This window comes from Melozone crissalis, unplaced genomic scaffold, assembly GCF_028551555.1.
Source record: "Melozone crissalis strain CALT ecotype California unplaced genomic scaffold, PUWL_Pcris_2 ptg000081l_1, whole genome shotgun sequence".
Classification (NCBI taxonomy): domain Eukaryota; kingdom Metazoa; phylum Chordata; class Aves; order Passeriformes; family Passerellidae; genus Melozone; species Melozone crissalis.
This window is the reverse complement of record NW_026535858.1, coordinates 18,304,556-18,325,925: the sequence shown is the minus strand read 5'-3', so window position 1 is coordinate 18,325,925 and position 21,370 is coordinate 18,304,556. Positions and strand designations below refer to the sequence as shown.

General features: G+C 38.9%; 1 protein-coding gene across 2 annotated transcripts in view; it reads left to right on the top strand.

Moving 5' to 3' along the window:
* PCSK2 (proprotein convertase subtilisin/kexin type 2) overlaps positions 1 to 21,370 on the top strand; it is a 106,685-nt gene that overhangs the window by 43,269 nt on the left and 42,046 nt on the right. For both annotated transcript variants that reach the window (XM_054290606.1, XM_054290605.1), the window contains exons 3-5: positions 10,470 to 10,583; positions 12,027 to 12,135; positions 14,172 to 14,209. In XM_054290606.1, coding sequence (XP_054146581.1) covers positions 10,470 to 10,583; positions 12,027 to 12,135; positions 14,172 to 14,209 — 261 coding nt within the window. The remainder of the gene's footprint in view (positions 1 to 10,469; positions 10,584 to 12,026; positions 12,136 to 14,171; positions 14,210 to 21,370) is intronic.

Genomic DNA, 21,370 nt, shown 5'->3' with positions numbered 1-21,370 from the left:
ATTCAGCATCATATGAGCATCTCTCTTCTTTGCACAGACACAGCCTAAAGGTTTGCAATCTCAAATGAGATCTGGGCCTGATTTCCATTTAAACTAAAACCCTTCTTATACTGCAGAGAGGGTGCAAATATAACTTAGACCTACTCTGGTTATCACCTCAAAGATTGGTGGTGCTCTTTGTAATAAGTAAAAATCACTCTAAAAAAGACTTTTGCTGTTGAGGGAGAAGAAGAAGGCAAGTTTGGTTTTTTCCAATCCTAATGTTTTAGGAAAGTCATATCTGCAGTACTTGGCAAAGGAATATAAGATAAAGTTTCTGCAAGTTGCAGTTCTCCTAATTTTGCAGCTAAGTAGGATCTGCAGTTGATAATGACCTAAATACAAAAGGCCCAATTTTATTTTCTGCAACCGGGCATGCTGTTTATACCCACATAAGGGGTGATTACTCTGATTGATTTGGAAAGGCTGATCATTTCTTTGACCCATATAGCTGGTGGGACAGCAAAGTGCAAAATTTACCCATAAGCTGCCGATGAAGTGTCCCTGTGGTTTGCAGTCTCTGCATATCTACTGGAAAGACTAATGTATAGTTATAGCCCAACTCCAGGGAATTTCTTTGTTACAGAGATCTTTGATTTTGTAACTGAAGTGACTATCATGGCTATCTTGGAAGAAGATGTGGAAGAAAATATAATTTACTTTGTCTTTTTTTTGATATTATGTAGAATAAGAAGAAGTTTTACATTCCTCTGGAAACTTCTTAAGATTTCAGAAATGCTCTCATGCTGGCTTGTCTAAGAAGTGGGGAAAAAATTTGAAACAGATTGCTGAGAATAGCCAGCACCTGTGATAGTGTAGATCCTGCTATGTTTCTCCTGTCCAACTGAAGAGAAAGTAGAGGTATGAACCCGTTTGCTTGTTCTTGAGGCAGTGCACAGAATATCAAGATATGCAGGGCTTTTTCCACTGTCTCAGTGTTTCCACTTAATAAATTGTACCCTAGGCAGAAAAAAACTGGCAAAGAGGGCATGATGCTATGAAAATTTGTTTTACCAAATTGGCATTTTCTATTGTAGACCATCCATACTCAGCATTGATTTTACCTTGCAGCTTGACCAGCTCACTTGCATTTCAAAGTAGAAGCTGGAGGAGCTATTGATTGCATAGCTGAACAGGTTGAATATGATCTGCAGTCTCCTTTTATGCATTGATTCCTTGTCTCTTTACTCTCTGTATCCTGAATGTCTCTGAACTGTGAGAGGGCTGCTAAATGGACAAAAATATTGATTTCCTTTCCTCTTCTTTTATTTTCAAAAGCTCCTTATTTACCAAGAACAGAACTAATATCAGGAAAACAAAAGATAAAAAAAGGCAGAAGGATGGAAGTTTTTGTGTATTTTTTAAAAAACAAATGAAGTTGGTTGAAACTGGAGTCCTGTAAGTTGTGTTTTCATCAAGAAAAGTTATTTGCCTGTATGAAACCTTTGAACTCAGGCTGTTCAGCTTCATATTTTACTATTGTCTGATCGATAATGAACTTTTGGGGTGGTTTCCTAAACAGCTGTACCTCTAATATTAGGGTTATCCATGATTTTTGCAGAGAAGTTAATAAGCAGTCCCACCTATGCCAGGTTTTAATGCAGAATGAATCAGTAAGTCTTTTGTTAGAGGTTTTTGTACAGTGTTTTGTTCCTATTTTGTTCACCCACAAGTGTGACACATTGTAATACCAAGTTTAGAGGGACAGAGGAAAAATTCGGGGAACATAAGCTGGAGTCAAATAAAAATTAGGAGACGTGCCAAGAGGGATCACTGGAGGGATAGCATTAGTGGACACACATTTACATATCTGCTGATGATCTGTGTAAGCTTAAAACATGTTTGGGATGGCAAATGGGGCTGGTTACGGAAAGGGTAAAACTAGAACTAGTCCAGAACATCCAAGTGTGATGATAAAAATACCCAGGAGGTCCTTGATATCTAGTGACATTGTTTCAACTAGTAACAAAAAAGTAAAAGCAAGGTAGAGGGATGCCTAAAAATAATGAAAAAGAGCTATTTTACAGGAGTGTTACTTCTGTAAATCAAAGCAATTCTCATGTTGTCTGTGCTCATCATTGTGAAAATAACCATGTAAAAATAAAGAGTGATACAAGCATTTTATGGAAGGAGATGCACTTTTCCTTTAATGAAATATTTGAAATGAAGAAAAAAAAAGGTTCATGTGTGTGGTGGTGTTCACAGGGGTCCCAGGATGAGGGAACAGACGAGAATCTGACTCCATGTTTCAGAAGGCTGAATTATTATTTTATGATATATATTATGTTAAAACTATACTAAAAGACTAGAAGAAAGGATTTCATCAGAAGAAAAGGAAAAGAATGATAATAAAAGCTTGTGATTCTCAGAGAGTCTGATACCGCTGGACTGTGATTGGCCATTAATTAAAAACAACCACATGAGACTTGTTGCATTCCACAGCAGCAGATAATTATTGTTTACATTTTGTTCCTGAGGCCTCTCAGCTTCTCAGGAGAAAAATTCCTAATGAAAGGATTTTTCATAAAACGTGTCTGTGACACATGTGTCCTTTGCTTAGATGTGGTAGGGAAAGTTCTGTTGATAAACTTCCAAATTTCTAAGGATTTTTCTCTAACACAGGATTTATGCTGTAGTAGCTGCTACATCTTTGCTATAGGGTAAGTCCCTGTACAAAACACTTGCCAGGATGCAGCTGGGGAGAAACTTGGAGAAATTGTTATGAATAATCCTCCAGAAACATCTATGTTTAGCAACAGTGTCTTGTTGCTAGGTATGGAGAGATCTATGAGAGCCTTTGAAGTCATTAGTTTGCTTGAGAGGAGCAGTTCTCATTTTATTAGTAAGGATTGTATGGTCAGTGACACTCACAAGCCCTCTAATATCCCTGCTTGTGCTTTCTGGCCCACGAAACAGGCTCAAAAACTTTGAAACTGAGCAGATGGATCTAACTCTGTCACAACAAATGGCATCAATTTTCTGCATTGTTGTATGTGATGGGTTGACCCTGGTCACATGCCAGGTGTGTGCCGAAGCCTCTCACTCCTCTCCAGAGCTGGAAAGGAGAGAGAAAATATAACATAGGAAGGTTCATGTATTGAGATATGGATTGGGAGAGATCATTCATCAAACATCATGGGCAATACAGGCTGTAGATAGAGATATGAGTTGAATTTATTACACTAACCAAATCAGAGCAGGATTATGAACCCTTAAGAACACCTTCCCCTCACCCCTCCCTTCTTCCCAGCTCTACCTCCTCCTCCAGCAGTGTAAAGAGACAGGGAAAGGGGTTATGATCAGTTTCATTGACCATAACCCGATTCCTTTGAATCACCTGTGGTTTCTTTGGTTGCTCAGGGGGGAATTGTTTCTCCATGCCACTTTAGGAGCCTTCCCACAGGAGACAGTTCTCCACAAACTTCCAGCCTGAGTCCATCTCATAAGCAGCTGCTGAAAACTGCTGCAGTGTGAGTCCATCCCATGGGCAGCAGTCCTCCCAAATCACTGCAGAGTAGGGTCACTCTTGCATGGGGTGCAGTCCCTCAAGGACAGGCTGCTCTAGCGTGGTCTCCTCTCTCCATGGGCCTCTCACTAGGTCACAGCCTCTTCTCAGGTACCCTCAGCTCCTCCACGGGCTGCAGGTGGATCTCTGCATCCCCGTGGATCTCCATGGGCTGCAGGGCACAGCTGCCTCACCATGGACTGAACCACAGGCTGCAGAGGAATCCCCCCAGCTCTGGTGCCTGGGGTACCTCCTGCCCTGCCTTCTCCACTGACCTTGGTGTTTGCAGAGGTTTTCCTCCCATGTGTTCTCACCCCACTCTTCTCTGGCAATTGCAACTGCACAGTAACTTTTTTTTCTTTCTTCTTAATTGTGTTATCACAGAGGCATTACCACAGTTTCTGATTGTCCTAGGCTTGCCAGTGGCAAGTCTGTCTTTGGAGCTGCCAGGGCTTGTCTCTGCCAGACGTGGTGGAAGCTTCTAGCAGCTTCTCACAGAAGCCAGCCCTGCAGCCGCACTGCTGCTAAAACCTGGCCCTTCAAACCCAGTACACTGTCTGAATAGTGTTTAGCAGCCTCTTCATCCCTGGTTATCATTTCATTTATAGAAATGAGCTGTCCCCATCGCCATTTGAAAGTGATTCAGTTTTGCTTTGTTCATCTGACTTGCTGCAGTTCAAGTAGACCTTTTATTTTTGCTAGTGAGGAGCTTCAGTGTTACTACTTTTATTTTGTAGTGGAGAGTCACACAAAAATGGATTACTTAGCAGCTTTAACAGAAATGTAGAATGTGGGATGGGTGATCCTCTCTGACATTGTATTTCTCTAATATATACACCTCTCATGATGCAGATGGAATGGATAGTAAAATTAAACATATTTGTCTAAGAATTTAGAAATCAGAGGTGAAAATATGCACTCAGTAACTTATTATTGGCTTTAGCCACAAAGGGATGTCATTTATGAATAACACCCCTAAGAGCTTGTGAATGCTGAATGGGACATGCTGTCCCATTCTCATAGCTTTCTAAAGGGTTTGTCACTGAAATTGCGGGAAAAACAAAAACCGTCTAACAACATTTTAAATGTTAGAGAGTCAAGGTGTTACTTTATTATTTGGCCAAGATGTATCACAGAAATCATCCATGCATAGCCTGATTCTGCAGAGAGAATCATTCCATGACACATGATAAATACTACATTTTTCAGATTTTTTATACAGTCAAAACTCATAGAAATAAATTGGGTCAGTGTTCATTGGTTTAAAGTTGTGTAGTTCTTAGCACTTGGTGTCCTATTGTATCTATATTTCTTTGCTTCTGATGTTAATTACATCTTCATTATTTGATTTTCATACCAATCTTTTCTGGAGGAGATGTCTCCAACTCTGCCAGAGGTAGAGTCTGGGGTAGATGTTAATATATGGCCACTGGTGGCTCTGTATCTTTTGGGCTATTCCCAGTCTGTTGAGATGTTAAATTCATCAGACCTTATCTAGAGGCACAATGCCCTGGAAAGAAACTTAAAATTCTTTTTCCCCAGGGAAAGGCAAACAAAATCCCTTGACTAAAGTTATACAAAAATTTTTAAACTGGTATGTTTTCCAACAGGCTGGATGTGCTGATCACTGTCTCAATTGAACTTTTCTGCTTCTCTCTTTTGTTGCCACCATGTTTCTTTGGATACGAGAAATTAATGCTGCCAACAGTCAGTACAGCGTTCCACTATCTGAAGGTGATTTGTTTGGTGATGCCTTTGTGCATCTGGACACACTGTCCCAAACCACCTTCAAGGGATGTTGATCTTTAGTACAGTTTATAGGGCCTGACTCCAGCCACCAGCCTGACTTCTTGAAAAAATACAGGCTATTGGTTTCCTTACTTCACCTTCAGGAACAGACCTGTATTAACCCTGAGGCTTTAGAGAAAAAAGAACCATTACTTCCTTTGATTCATCAACTCACTGCTATGTGCTTGTTGGTTTTTAAATCCCCCAACATGCCTATTTGATGTCATCAGTTGGGACCACCTTCTTCCTCTGGAATTTGATTCAAATTCTCCTGTTTTGAAGTTCTTGGTATTAGAGGTTCAAGCTGTAGGTACTGTTCCACTTTTGTACGCCCACTGGTATGAATGATTTAGCAAATCTGTCATTTATGCTCAATATAACAGAGTCATTTTACTGCAGGATCTCATTGGTGCAATTAACCCTGTTCCTTTAAAATGAGGAGCTGATTGTCTTGGCATTCATGGGAGCGGAGAGCATAGTACAGTGGTGCAGTTCCTTGCCCTTCCAGAGCAGTACTGCAGTCAATTGATTATTTTGTGAATTGGTTTTGCATGCAGTATCCTGCTGGTTTATCATCATCCAAGTGACTGTATGCACCATGCAGAAGTATAATGAAAATCAATACTAGAAACCTTTTTTCCCTTGTAAATAAAGCCATCCATGGGCTACCTTTGATACATGACCTTCATTCTGGTTACAACACAGCTAATAAATTTTTCATAATTTAATTTTATGATAATAAAGTAGATGCTCAGGTTCTGATCTGTACTTAAACTTGTATCCTAATGAAAAAGGAAGAAATTACTTAGGAATGAAATAAACAAAAGGCTGTTATTGTGGATAAATAAGCCTAATTTTGAGATGGTAAAATTCATGCTATTTTTGTAAGAAAATCTTTTTGTTTCACTAGGTTCTAATAAATATCATACTTCACAGGCCTGAATCATTTAGTGACTGTTATCAAAAGCCTGAGTCCTATAAATGCTGCTTTATCTGCTTCAGTTAGAGAAATAAGGATTTAAAAGCTGGTTTGAGGTTGCATTGTGCGTGGGAATGAGGGCTGGGTTCCAAGTCTGAATGTCACACAAGCCAATGGGATTGTGCATGTTACAAGATGAGAATGTTTTCCAGTACTTTTCTACTGTTAGACATGCAGACATGTTCTTTCGTGCATGTGTTTATGAAACCTTGATATGGTACTTAATGCCTTTGTATTACTGGGGACGCCTACTCTCCTTTCAGAAGTAGAGTCAGATGCAGTCCCTCTCCTGATCTAGACTACATATGAAAGCAGAAATTTCCTTCTTGGGAAAAAAAAGTGCATTTTTCTAACACAGGTACCCAGTTAGCACGAAGACAAAGATTTTACTGAGTCAGCTGTGTGCAGCCCTAAATGGGAAGTTTTCCACACAGATCACTGGATTTGCATGATCATTTTCCAAATTTGTTCTTTAGGGATCTTTTTTTCTGTAATATATGGATGTTACCTGTTCTTGGGCTCATTGCTTTCTAAACATATTTTTGTGAGGAAAAAGGCTAATTCTTACCTTGTGCTGGTTAAAATCATGCTGCGAGGCAGCTGACTAAGGCAATTTTGTAGCTCATGGAAAAAGCTACCGAGACCTTTTCCAAAAATTTCAACTCTTTTTTTTTTTTGTTCCACAAAAATGCCTGATCTTTTCCAGATTTAATTGTATGACTTACTGTTATTTGCAAATATGAGGAAGCCCCCTTTGTTTTTGTGGTGAAAAGGAGGTCCCAGAATTTCTGAGAGTGTTCTGTCTGTGGATGGTGGCATCCTGTTGCCCCTTCTCCAAGTGAAACATTTAGAAAACAGCCTGCAGAGTGGTTTCAGTTCAGTGAAAATTATGCCTCTTTGAGGGGTGTATTTCCCTTGTCTCAGAAAATTATAATGTTATACAAAAAATACACCATGTTGTATTGTGAAGATGGAACAAATCAGACAAAAAAGATGATACTGAAGAGGGAAAACAGCCTGTGCTATTTCTGCAAATTGCTCTCTCTCTTCCTCTCCATTGTCTTAGAAGACAAGCCAGGGCTCCCCAGCATTGCTTTTTAATTGGTAGGAATCCTTTTGTACTTAATCCTAATTCAGTGCCTTAATGCAGGCAGGTCCTGCAGAACCAGCAAGCTTACATGGGAGTACAAACGACTGAAATCTTTTTCTCTGGCATCCCTCTGCATGAGGCTTGTCATCTGTTCCTAATTATGTTCTCTGGTGACAGCTTGGGGTTTGCAGTGGCAAGCAGAGAGGCAGAGGAGAGGCTGGGAGCGGGGAGGCAGAGCGACATGTGTTGCTCTGTCTCCATAGCATCACTGAGCTTTGTCTTAGAGCTGTCAAACACTGTGCTTATAGCTTTCTTTACTGTGTACAGTGACCTGGTGCCATGAAGTACACCTTGTATGGGTCCTGCTTAGTCACTGTCCTCTTACCAGGTTATTTCATATTAGATTTTTTCTTTACTTTCAATCCATTCCACTTTTAATGAACCTGCACAAGTATTGGGAGCACACATATAAGTGAAAGAACTGATTCAGTATATTACCACTTGATGCTGTGATAAATAGGTATGATTCATGCTGATAAAAATTGAAACAGTAATCAATATTGATACAGTAATTAATATTTGGGAATAATAAAATAGTTAAAAGTTGTAATGCCAAAGAAGAGAGGGAGAGGAGGGGCTCCACCCCCCCCCCCCCCCCCCCCCTTCCCAGCAGATGTTCTCGAGGACCACAGGAAAGAAGCCAAAGGTGCAGTTGCTAAAAATGAGCAAAAACATAGTTGGGTCCCAGAAAATGCTCATTATAAGGGATTTATTGCCTTGATATGTAGATGTAGTGATACGTTAGTCTTGGCTTACATTGTACTGGCTTGGTGCGCATGTGTAACCCAAAGGTGAATTAAAGGACACAGATGAAGACTATGAAATGAAGATCAGACGACCTCCAAAGACTGGTGCGACCACCAAACCGAGTGGTGGCATATGCGCAGTAAAGGTGGTGATGAGGACGGAGATAGAGATATGACGAACCAAAAATGGGAGGAGATGGTATTTACACATGGTATAAAAGGGGGGAATCTTTACTTGGCAAGCTTGTACGTGATGTGGCAAGGGTCCCAGAACCCTGCCCTCCGTACCCCGCGGTTATCTTTTGCTTATGCACTATTATTGGAACCAAATTATCCCTTATCTTAATCAAATTGTATTGTATCCAATTTTATATTTTTTATTTTAACTATTCAATTAAAATTGCTACTACTGTTACTATTGTTTGGGTTTTTTTATGATGGGATAATTGGGCAAACATAACAATGCCTTTAGTTAAGGATGTAAAATTCATACAAGTATATTGGTAGAAACCTTTGACACTGCCTTTTCACTAGGGCCATGCTGTGCCCTATCCTACTCTCTGTGAATTAGTATTAGGTTTCTGGGGTTATGGTGAAACAATAGAGATGTGAGGAAAATAGCTTTTAGCCCCCATCAGTTAGATCCAAGTTTCACCTCTGTCACAGATACCTCACTGATCATTGTCTCTTATGCTCATGCTTTAATTAACTGAGACAGAAAGATGCCTCCAAGAATGATTCAACTGTCCTAAGATCTGATTGAACCTTTGGATGAATTTCTCCTGTGTTGATTTTGACTGACACTATATATATAAGGTTGCTATGACACAGTAGTGTAACTCATATGTATGTATTTTTAATCTGAAATGCCAAAGTCACACATGTAAAAGTTGTTCTCTGAGTTATTAGATTTGTTAGGGGGTCTTACTGCCTTCTTGTATTTAATGATTTTAATGGTTTTAATAATTTTTTATTTTAATTCCTCTTAGATCAGATTTTTTCTTTTTCTCTCTCTCTTTTTTTTTTTTTCAATTAAATGTTAGTATTCTTCATGCTGTGTTGTTGTCAGGTGTTAGGCTAAAGAGTGCAAAATAAGTATGCCAAAGTTGACAGCACCTTTTGCAAGGTCTGTGAATATGTTACTAATATTACAACTCCAGTTACAGCCACTGAGTGGTCTCCTTTAGGAAGGCTCTTTTACTTGGGTACAAATAAGATGGTAATGGTCTGACATTTGAAGTTCCTGCCTCCAAAGATATTTGCATGTTTAACTTTTCTTATTTTCAACAGTGCTTCCTTAAATGTCTTGTGGATTTATGGTGCATAAAGAAAAGGACTTCTGAAAATCTGTGATGACTTGTGTTTTATAACCTGTGTTTTCATATCCTATACTTCAGCCAGTGTGGTCAGTTTAGTGGCTTTTTTGCCATATAGTTTTCCTTACCAGTATATTTATTTATCACTTGTTTAGTGTAAGGATAATCCTTGAAAGTGGATCATTTTACAAGACATTTTTGAGAGCCTCAGAAGTATGATGAAAGCTCACAAGACCAGATTTTTTTCTCCCAGAAAATTTCTTTGGCAGTGTCCAGTCCTGCTATAAAAAGGCGAGTCGGGAGGATTCTTTTTGATAGATTTATTGGATGAAAATAAAATGACAAGGCTGCTAGCACGTGTATAGCCTCTATAGGAGTCCTTCACCTCCTGTATAATGTTGTGGCATAAATAATCAGATTGTTCCTCCCTATCAACCAGGAAGGGTTATCTAATGATCTTATAATGCCCTGGAGAAAAATCTGGAAAAGTAGAAGTGTGATTGAGACCTGCTTCCTCACTCTGACAAATGTCTACAGCTTGGAGCTGTGACATATTTGGAATTTGTTAAATAATTTTAGCTTCTATTTTGGTGGCAGTGGAAAATACAACTGTGACAAGAGGACTCATGATAATAATGATGCCTGGAGAGGGGCTCACTCTTATGCTGATTGGTTGGTGTCTAAAACATGTTCAAGCTGAGTTTTTCTCCAGATAGGTCACTCTGGGGGAGTCTCTTCCCCTCTGCAGGGGTTGTTGCAGTAGTCCTGGAGCTTTCTACCTCTTTGTAAATTCTGAGTGGAATCAGTCCCTGGTTTAGAAGTTGCAAATGAATGACATAAATAGTGTCTTTTCATAACCCTTATCACTCATGAAAACAAGTCAAAAATAAGCTTTTTACATGTGTCAAGAATGCTGAGGTAAAGATGTAAAAATTAACCCTTCCAGGTGAGGAAAGCTGTGCAACAGGAGGGATTCATTCGAAGGAAGCGAGGATATAGAGACATCAATGACATTGACATCAACATGAATGATCCTTTATTTACAAAGCAGTGGTACCTGGTAAGTTCTGAGAGAAAATCACAGTAATCATAACAAAATAATCACAGTAATCATAACTAAATCATTCAAGTCGTTCTATGCAGTTGCATTGTTTTCCAACAGTTCTTTCCAAATGCAGGACTTGGGAATGGATCCAAGGCTCTGTTGTGTTGGTTTTAATTGTACCCCTTTTATATTGGGAAGATCCAGCACATTTCAAGAGATAAATTTCTTTTCAGTCAATGGAAAGATCCTTAGAAGGCTTGAAAGAGAACTGTATTGATGTCCTGTGGGCATTGCTGGTCTGCTGATGTGACCCCTAGAACTGCATATGAATCATGTCTTTGAGCTGTTGCCAGGTAAAATATTGTTATGGAATTATAACAAAAAATTAAAATGTATTTGCTAGCAAAAGTTAAAGCTTTTCTTTTCTTATGTAAATTTGAATATAATTTGGCAAAAAAAGAAGAGCTGAAAATGGGTGAATTTTGGCTTAAGCTAATGTCAAAGGAAATTTGTATTTTGCTTAATTGTTTTAGTTTTTTTGTGTCAGTTTTTTTAGAGTGAGAAGTCTTTAGTCATGAAAGATAAGTTCTAGTTTTACTTGGAATTGAAATGATTTTTTTAATTTAAAAAGTTGATAAAGTAATTCTGGTCAGTTTTATTGTTGCAACATATTTATGATTTAATACTCAGTAAATACAGTACTGCCTTGTTAACTTAAGAAGTGTATTTTTGCTTAAGAGTAATGTTTCTTCCTCTTAATCCATTTCTTATGTTTCATTAATCCACCCAATATGGCTGCAGGTTTTTTTTTTCCTGAAGCAAAAGTTTTCAAATGAATTGGAGGCACATTAGCATGGATGGGATTTTATCCTTGATGAGTCGATAAACTGAAGTGAGGATTAAATCACTTATCTTCTGGTAGTTAATCAAAATGTTGCAGTGATAAAAATAACAAAAATTTAGGAAGCTATACAGTAGATCCCTGCTTTCAAGAAAAAGTATGTCCTGCTCATAAAAAAGTCCTCTGTAAAATCAGTTGTTCTAACTTTTTTCTTAGATTGATCCACTGGCTGACATGTTAAATGGAAAACTCATTTTTTGGGGTCCAAAAGATTCCGTGTTTAACCACATCATATAAACCACAAAAAATTGAATTTTGCCAGTGTTGGATTTTGTCAGGTATTTTTTGTTGTTTGGGGGTTTTTTGTTTGTTTTTTTGTTTGGTTTGGGGTTTTTTGTTTTGTTTTGTTGTTGTTGTTTTTGTTTGCTTGGTTGTTTTTTTTACAGCTGCATTATTGCAGTAGATATGGTTATGGACAGATGCATACTCCAAAAACATATGGAATATGTTTTCTGTACCAAAGATGCATGCAAAGGCATAAAGGAAGAACCAATGACTGTGGAAATATGTCAGTCCAGTAAAAAAAGCTTTTTTTTTTTTTTTCACTGATGTATTAGATTAACACTGGTCAAGCAGATGGGACTCCTGGACTTGACCTTAATGTAGCTGAAGCATGGGAGCTGGGATACACAGGGAAGGGAGTAACCATAGGAATTATGGATGATGGTAAGTGAAGACTGAGTACTAATTTAATCCTTTAGGTAGACTTTTTTAATTTAATTGAAGTTAAAAAAAAAAGATTAAAAAGTAATAATCAATTACTTGTAGTGGTGAGACTTCCAGCCTCTGTAAATACTTTGAGATCTTCAGGGAAAATATGATACAAAGATAGGGGTACTGAGGAATGGATATCCAAGCATTAGAAATAGTTTGCAATTATCATTCAGATATCTTCCAGGTCACGCTGTAATGACTATTAAACCTAAGGACAAACTCCCCTTGATTTCTGTAGGCACTGACTGGAGGAAGAAATTGCTGTACAAAAAATACCAAAGAAAAAGTTTTTTGGATTACATTATTTTCAGTCATCGTTGATAGTGGAAATAATTAAACACTTTCATACTGAATATCAGGGAAGATCTGCATATTAGATATATTGCTAGTTTCAGACTAAGTTCAGGAAAGATGAAGATAAAAGGTACAGTTGAAGTTACAGCTCTCTTACTTATGGGTTCTTGCTGAAGTAAAGGAATTCCATGCAGTCTCTCAACACTCTTTGGAATAAACTTTGAATGTTTTCCTTTAATGGGGCTGAATAAAATTAAAAATAAATAAAATGTCTGTATCAACATATGCTTTCTAGAGTCAGCTGAGATCTGTCCTTACTTATTTCTGTTCCTCACTTGCTTACTCCTGTGGCAAGGTTTTTGTGAAAGTAAGAAAGTAGACTCAGACATCTGGATATTAGGAAGAAATTCTTTGCTATGAGGGTGGTGAGATACTGTAACAGGTTGCCAGGGAGGTTGTAGGGGTGTTCAAGGCCAGGTTGGATTAAGTCTTGAGCAACTTGATTTATGTATTGGTGAAAGATCAATCTCATCCAAGAGATGACCTCTTGTGTCATGATTTCACTGATCTCACAGAGGTGGGACCTGGCTTTCAGATTAGCAAGGTATGACTGTCATGGGAATGATGGCAAACTATTTGAACTTTGCGTCAATAAAACCGATGGTCCATCAGATACAGCTTTCACAGAAGGGAGTAATTTGCCTTATAATTTGTTTCTAGGAACTCTAAAAATGATGGCCTGGATAACAGGATTCTTCATAGAGATTTTTATTGTCCATCTGCCATTTTGGATCAAGGGTCTCTTAAGGCAAATCTAATGCTAAGGACCTTACAGAATGAGAAGTAATCTTTCCATCAGAAAAACTGTGATGATGTGGCATTCTCCTTGCAAATGAAATAGATCATGTAATGGGGAAGTGATTAGAAAAACAGTATTGAGTGGTGCTGATGAAAATGTAGCATGAGATTGGTGGCTTTTGCTTTATAGGTTTTAACTGGCTAGGTAATAGGTCATCGTATCCCAGCTGAGTGTAGATCTGCTGCCTTTGTTACACCATCCACTGGGATTTTTACATTTGCCATGTATAGAAAGATGCCATGCAATAGAATGAGTATTCTATTATTCTATTGCCATTCTATCATTCTATTGCAATAGAATGAGTATTACACACTTAGAATCTTTAGCACGCTACCAAAATGTGGAGCCTATACACAAATATTTGCTAAAATTATTTAATCCAATATTTATCCTTTCATGCATATAATCTGAAATGTTTGCCTTAGTGATCACCCCAAGTCTACTCTAGGTAATTTTCTACTTAATTTACATTGGTTAAAAATACTCATTTTTCTATCCTGTACTGATCCAGTGCTCACTAATCTTGTTCATTTTGGTATGTCTTGAGATGACAAAACTCATACAAAGATAAATTGTGATTTAAACCTTATAAATAAATAAGATCTAGTCTACAAAACAGTAAAGTTTGTCATTCAGCTCACTTTTTCAAATGGCATCTGGATTTTGACATAAATTATTGAAAAGTCCACATTTAAAAACTGGAATCTCACTTCAATCAGTTGCATTGCATGATTATTTTCCTATGGTTGTAAAGGAATCTTATTCTGTGATCATTAGAAAATCTTTTTTGAATCTCTTAACCTTTGGTTTCTGTTCTGTCATTGTCTTGTTGCAGGAATTGATTATCTGCATCCAGATCTTGCATCAAACTACGTAAGTTCATGCTCATGTTTCCTGGAAGATGTGGATTTTCTTATTAGTATAGTCGCTGCTACAAAATTTTAAATAGGGAGTAGAACAGCAGTACAGGTGGACTCCTGATCTTAGTGATCATACATTTCCCATTGAAAGAAGCAGACCAAAAATGGGGCTACCTATGCAAGGAGTGGAAATGTGACAAGGCTCTTTGTGGAGAAATGACAGTCTTGTGTCAAATTAAATAAGCTGCAGCTTGCAATATTGGATTTAGGACAGAAATGAGTAACCTGTGAATTAGAGTTCTCTAAGTCCTGCTATTAAGATGCAGAATTCCCCTATCACTTGGAGAGCCATGGAGCTGTGGGCTGTGGCAAGGCATGTATTAGCCTTTGAAACCTCCAGGAGCAGTTTAATTCCTTTATACCAGGTGTTTTGATCCAGTGCTTCAGAGCATGTGCAGGGCAGATTGTGTATTCTCAGCACATGCTATGCAAATTGATTGTTCCTCAAATCTACCTCAGGATTCAGACCTTTGGACTAGAGTGTTCCTGCATTTCTTAACTCTTTGTCTCCCTCCAACACTCCATTGGCACTAGCACTCCTATCTTCAGGTCCCTTCCTGAGGGAAGGCCAGGCTGCTTCAGCTGCACAATGTGGTTTAGTTTGCAATTGCAATTAAATGAAAAGAGAAACAAGGTGAGATGGAAATTTTGGAAAAAAATGTCAGCCACTTGGATAGAACAGCTCCAAAATGAGGAAGACAGTTATTTTTGCATACGGGCAGTTTGGAACATAGTAACACACAGAGGATGAAAATCTATTTGTGTTGCAAGTAGCAAAGCACATTTCGTAGATAATAAGTGGATATAGAATGCTTTGGAGAAGGCATTTGGGAAACAGCTGACCACAGAATGCAGATTAGCCAGTTTCACTGCTTATGAACTGGCTTTAATAGCAGCTAATTAAACCCTGTGCTCTGACTGCAGAATTCTCTCCCAAGAGAAGTAACTCAGTAGGATGTTCCCATAAATTGATAGAAATAAATAATTTCTTAAAAAGCAGGCGTTTTTTTTTTCAGAAATTGTGCTCTGTGTGTCTTCTAGTATGTGATGTGGGCAAAGCACATGCTTTACATTCTCTTTTCAGCAGCAAGTGTAGACAACGTATGCGGGGATATTCTGTTTCTAAAAATCATGTTGTAAATACACAAGCAAAAAGTCTGCACAATGTACCTGATACAAGAGTTCTGTTGTAAACAGTGAAATCAGGATCATGCCCAAAACAAACAAAAACTAGATTCCGCTGTAATACAGTACTTTCTCTTTAAATTCCAAAATATTTTGTGTTTAATGATAAATATAGTCAAAAATATTTTGTGTTTAATTATAAATATTTGTCAGGTTTAGCAGAAATATATTGGTTTTAGAGTGGCAATAGTGAATATTGTGAAAATTAGTGGAAAATGACACAGAGAAGGGCAGTGCGCAGACATGATGGTGGAAATCCTGAAGTAATGGAGCTGGAGAGAAATCTGAGTGTTAAGAGATACTGGGATGAAAATTGTAAAGAAAAGCTGTCTGGACATGGGGGTCATCATACCTTTAGTGGCAGTCATGGAAGACTTGTGAGAAAACTGACTTGAAACAAGGATCTGAAAAGATTTGTGCAGGTGTGATTTTGTCCTAGTGAGAACACTGCTGATAAAACCTGCCATCATCTCCCTTGCCCAACCACAGCAGAGCAAGTGCAGGGCTTGGTTCGCCTGTACTTTGCCTCTTCCTGCAAGGCTGCACGGTACTCCTTGAGTCCCAGGAGTTCCTGCTCTGGCAGCCTCTGCTGTCTCTCAGAGGCCATGGGGGTCTTTTTCCCAGTAGGTAGTAATTTGGGCATGAACTAAAGATGAGGACTTAAATTCCACTGAAGAAAATATCAGTTTAGATGTAAAAATGCAATGAAACAAGTCGCTTAAGCTGACATAGCAATTATAGTCATCTTTGTAAAACTCCTGTATCACATTCTTGGTGTTTCACTATATCTGCACTTTGGGGCAGCTTTCTCTGAATTACTGTTGTTTATTTTTAGCAAATAAAAAGCTTCTCAATTGTATTAAAGCCTGCTGCATACCCTGGCAGTGTCTGTACATCTTGCTTGGAAAATTGGGAGCAATTAGAAAGTCTCTCAAAGGTGGTAGGTTTGGCCGTTGAGCATTTTCAAGTGTAAAACCTTTTCTTGGCTCCTCATTTTAATTTGGCTTTTATGATTTTGACTTTCTGGGTTTTTTTGCTTGAATAGTTTAATGGAGATTAGCACTTAGATGAAATGCAGGGTCAGGGAAGAAAAAGATCTTTCTGAAGAAGAAAACTTTGTACTTTCTCTTAAGATGTTGAACTTCTACCTAGCACATGGAGTGCACTTCCATCCATATTTTCTTTGTAGTTTTTTAAGATTTACTGCTTAAATCATCCATTTCTGGTTTTAATGCTCTTTATATACATGGAAAGACATGTGCCTGCTCATTGTGTGGGTGGACTGCTCTCCCACCATTGCCTCCTGGCTTGCTGCAGTATATCTACTTGCTTTTCTGGGATCAGGGAGTTATGGCAAAGCTGGAATTTTCCATTCTACACTGTGAATGCAGAGGCACTCATTGTTGAATGATCTGTATTTTCTTCCAAGCCTTGGAAACCCTGCAGGGAACCTTGGAAACCTTCAGGAAACTATTTTTTTCACCACAAAGAGAGCCCTTCATTATGAACTGATAATTAAAAAGCTGGGGCCTAATCTACACCATGGTTTGCTCTCAAATGATAATGTACATATAAACCCAGCAATTTTCAGGACTGATTTCTCCAAGATACAGCATCTGAGTGAGAAAGAAATGTCAAGTTACAGGGGCTGCATCTGAGATATGTCTAATAAAAGGGAAAAAAAGCAGCTTTTGGGGATGGGCATAGCAAACTATTTTAAAGAAAGAACTAAGCAAATGGAGATGTCTTGTGCCGCAAACAGAAACATAAGCTAAGCTCTCTCTGATACCAGGTTTTCATTGCAGTATTTTATCCTTGGCCGCTGCCTGCTGGTGAAGGTCAGTGTAGCAGCATTTTCCCACTTAGAGTAGTGGGGAGCTGATAATCTCCTATAAGTGGGTTTGTCCCTGATTAGCAGAACTTAGAAAAATCAGGATCCCACCAAGAGACTCGGGCTAGGAGTGAAAAATTGCTGGTTTCAGTGTCTGAACTCTGCCTGAAGCTGAAAGCTTGGTTTAACAAACCTAGGGAGAGAGAGAGAACAAGAAAAACACTGTAGGAAAACTGGAGGTGACTATGTGAATAGGTAACATTTTCACCAAGTATTGATAAATGTGCAATGAGAATCAAGCAGCAATTCTTAGTAATAGATAGGAATTGAAAAGATTTTGAATTCTGTAGAATTGCACAGATGTAACATGTACAAACAAGCATCAACCTGAGAAGTGGTTCATTGCTGGCCTTGCCCAAACCTCCTCTCTTTTCTTGTCTGTCCTTATGGTGCAGCCTTATCTTCTAAGGTCCTTGTCACTGTCACTCAAACTGTACACAGGAAAGGCCATATGTAAGGAATGAGGGAAGACTTTTGGATTTACCTCAGGGTTAGTCAAAGTTTTCCGTCATCTATAATTTCTCATTTAGATGTGAACAGCAGATTGCCTTGCCTGTCTTCTCTTCCTGCTTTGTCAGCATCTCCAAACAGAAAGCAGTCTTTCTGTCATCACTTTTGATAACTTATCTCCAGCCAATACTGTAACAGCTCCCCTTGCCTTGCTGACAGTGGGAGCATATTTTTGGAATAATTATCTTATCACATAAGCAGTGAAGCAGGGAAATGTTCCACTTCTGTTCTGAGCTGCATTTGCCATTTTTTGCTAGAGGAACAAAAACACCATTGGATAGTCTTTACAGCCACAAAACGAATAAGAAATAATACAGGCAATAAATTTTGCACTGCAATATGTACAGCAAAGCATAGCAACAGCACAAAGCATCTTCTTACTTTTAGAAAGTCTGTTTTTCCTTCATTACCAGGAATTTCTGCGTATGATTTGGCCTCCCTGCACAACACAAAAAGAACGAGCAAACTGTTCTGGTAGCCATGAGCCTGAGCGCAATGATTTACCAGTACAAACCATTAGTATCTCCAGTAAAAATCTGTAGGGCATAGTTGTGGGATTTTGTAGAGCTGACAAAGCTGCACTAACATTTATTGATCCACACTGCTTTGGCCTTGGTGACCCACCGACCCCCCACCTCTAAATCCCAGCTGATTTTTTTCCTGAGTCCAGTAAACTGGTGGGGAGAAAAATGTTGTCCCTTCTCAGGACAAAATTCGTTGGAAATACTCTGAAAAGCTCCCAGTGTCTCTGCACTTAATATGAACCCAGGGAATCCTCAGGAATCGTAAACATGGGAGAGTCAGGTTCCTACTGGCCTAGTGTATGGTATCGGGCAGCTTTATGAAGTCTGATTCCTGTGGCATGATTTTCAAAAGCCTCTGAGACAGACTGCATTTCCTGCTGCATTTCAAAGGGCTATGCAGCACATGCACTAGACACTTCATTTCAATAAACATTTACTTCTGATTCATTAAAGGTATTTTATGGGAAAACTCTATGTGCTGACTGTAATTGCTAGCATCTATTTTTAATTTTAATGTTAAAAAAGCATTTATTATAAAAAATATAATAACTTGTTTCAGCACATCACTAATTAGATTTGGGCTTGGTTGGTTTCTTTTGGGTTTTCTGGTGTTGCTTTGGAGTTGGGGTCTTGCTGATAGGTTTTCTAAAATAAACACTAGCATAAAACCTAAAAATGATCAAACAAATCCTGGGATAAATTCACAATACATCCTTCTGCTAGCACTGAAAATTCAGTTAGAACACTGATGGATGAAGGCTGTTAATGAAATTTCTGCCACAATCTGCTTCAAGAAATTGCTGAGACAGAATGAAGCCTCTCTTGCCAGGATGGAAGGATGGATCAAGTGTTAAAATGCGAGGCTGACTGATGCCTTAGCAGTCAAAACTGGTAGCCTTCTGTTGGGCTGTCTATGCTGCTCAGGTGGCGTCTGGCAGCTCAGGGACTTATTTTAGAATTTAGATATGATTACTCAGGACATGCATGACAATAAAGTTTTGCTGGAAAAAATTAGAAGTTACTGGGAAAATAATTAAATTCTCTTTCAGACGTAGCTAATTTTTTTTCTGTTATTCTGTGCAGGATCAACTTCTGGGCTCATTTCTATACTCTGTGCAATCTGTTTTGGTTTTTTTCCTCAGAACATAATAAAGGCTAAAAAAGAGATGATGCCCTCTCTGATCATATCAGCCAGGCATATAAGGTTCTCAGTGTACCTGGAGGGGTGTCCTGAATTAGTCACATACAGAAAATGCTTCAAATCTTGGAAAACATAATGGGCTTCTACAAACAGTCCTTGCCTGCTCCCAACAGTAACTGCTATTAAAGGGACATGTCATTGGTGCTTGTATATTGAAGTCTAAATAAGATGACTGTACAGTTCCTCTGCTCTGTACCTTATTGCTGCTTAACATGAGCACTGCCAATGGGGGAGAGAAGCCTGTGTAAAGGAGATGTCAGTGTCTTCCTATTTAATGAAAGGTAAAAAGTTTCTGTAATAGTAATCTCTAGCTTTCCACTTAATCAAAAAGATGGAACAGCAGAAAGAATGTAAAGGCTTGTAGCAGAACTATGGAGCTGGTGAGAGCTCCATGGAGGATTGAGACTTAACAGTAGGAACTGCTCAGTCATAATGAGACAGCAAAATAAGCTCCCGTCTTTGACCCCTCGCCCCATAGCTTATCTATGTAACCTCATAGGCCACTTCTCCCTGACCCCTACTATTGGACAAGTTTGGATCCCCCTATACCCTATAAAAAGGGGCTGTTTTAGCCCATTTGACAGAAGAAGAACTGTCGCTGGAACCCTTCACAGACTCCCCAGTAAACCATCGCTGTGGAACCACCAGGACTTCTCCTTCTCCTCTCTCGCATCTGCTTCGGCCTCAGCCAAGACGCCCTAGTGATCAAGCAAAGAGTTGAAATCCTAAGAAAGCTGGTAATCACTAAAGAGGTGACAATCACTGAGCTTGCTAAGGGTAGCCTGCGGTGGCTGCGAGCTCACTGGGTATTCCGACACTGTCTCCCAGAGGGACTGAGTTCCCGGACCGTCTTGCATCACTCGGTTGATAGGGCCAAGATCGGGGCTTTATCATAAAGGCTGTTTCTCCACTGGATTATTTCATGTGGCCAGAGGGCACAGAAAGAGGCTTTTTCTGCAAAAGAGGCTGTGACTTGTGAGGGAGATGTGATTGCCCTCAGGGGAGATGATTTGTGTCACAGAGCTGTGTTTGCAGCTGAAAGCTGGATTTCTTCCACTGAAAGTTGTTATGTGAATGGCTTTGCTGAAGCCCATTTTTAGAGATCTGGACCCTGAATGCTTGACAAGACCTGGGGCTTTGTGATTAGTACCATCCATGCAGCTGGTGTCGGCACCATGCCACTGATGTTGGTCTCTCCAGGGGGATGCACTGATTTATGCTGGCTATAAAATAGCCTCAAAACACTGTTCTTTGGAATCAAAAAGTACTCACGTATTGTAGTTGCATTTGACCATTATTATTTTCCGATCAATGTATGCTGCAAAAAGTTTCCTGCTTTATTCTATATTAGAACCACCTGAAAGGGATAATTTTCAAGTTAAATACATGCCTGGTGTGCAAGCAATGTGAGATGGTGCCAAAGATACATACTGTGCAAGCTAACAAGCACTCATTGTCTGCAGCGTTTATTTTTCTCTATAACCAATGCACTTATTCAGTTGCACACTGAGAAAGTATAAGGTGGCTAATCGCTTTAATCATAAAGCACTAGTATTAATTTTCACTTAAAGCATCATCTAGGGAAAGTAAATGAAGATTGTTGAAATGAGAAATGCACAAGGATGAAAGAGCAGATGACATTTCTGCATCAGTTCTAGCTGATGTTTTTGGAATTGGCTTGTGTCTCTCTCTAGGGTTTCTCCAAGTAAGCCTTTTTATAAAATTTAAGTGTCCATGGGAAACTGAAAGTGAAATATTTTTATTTTGAATCAGTTCAACCTAATTTTAAATATTTGACAGAAT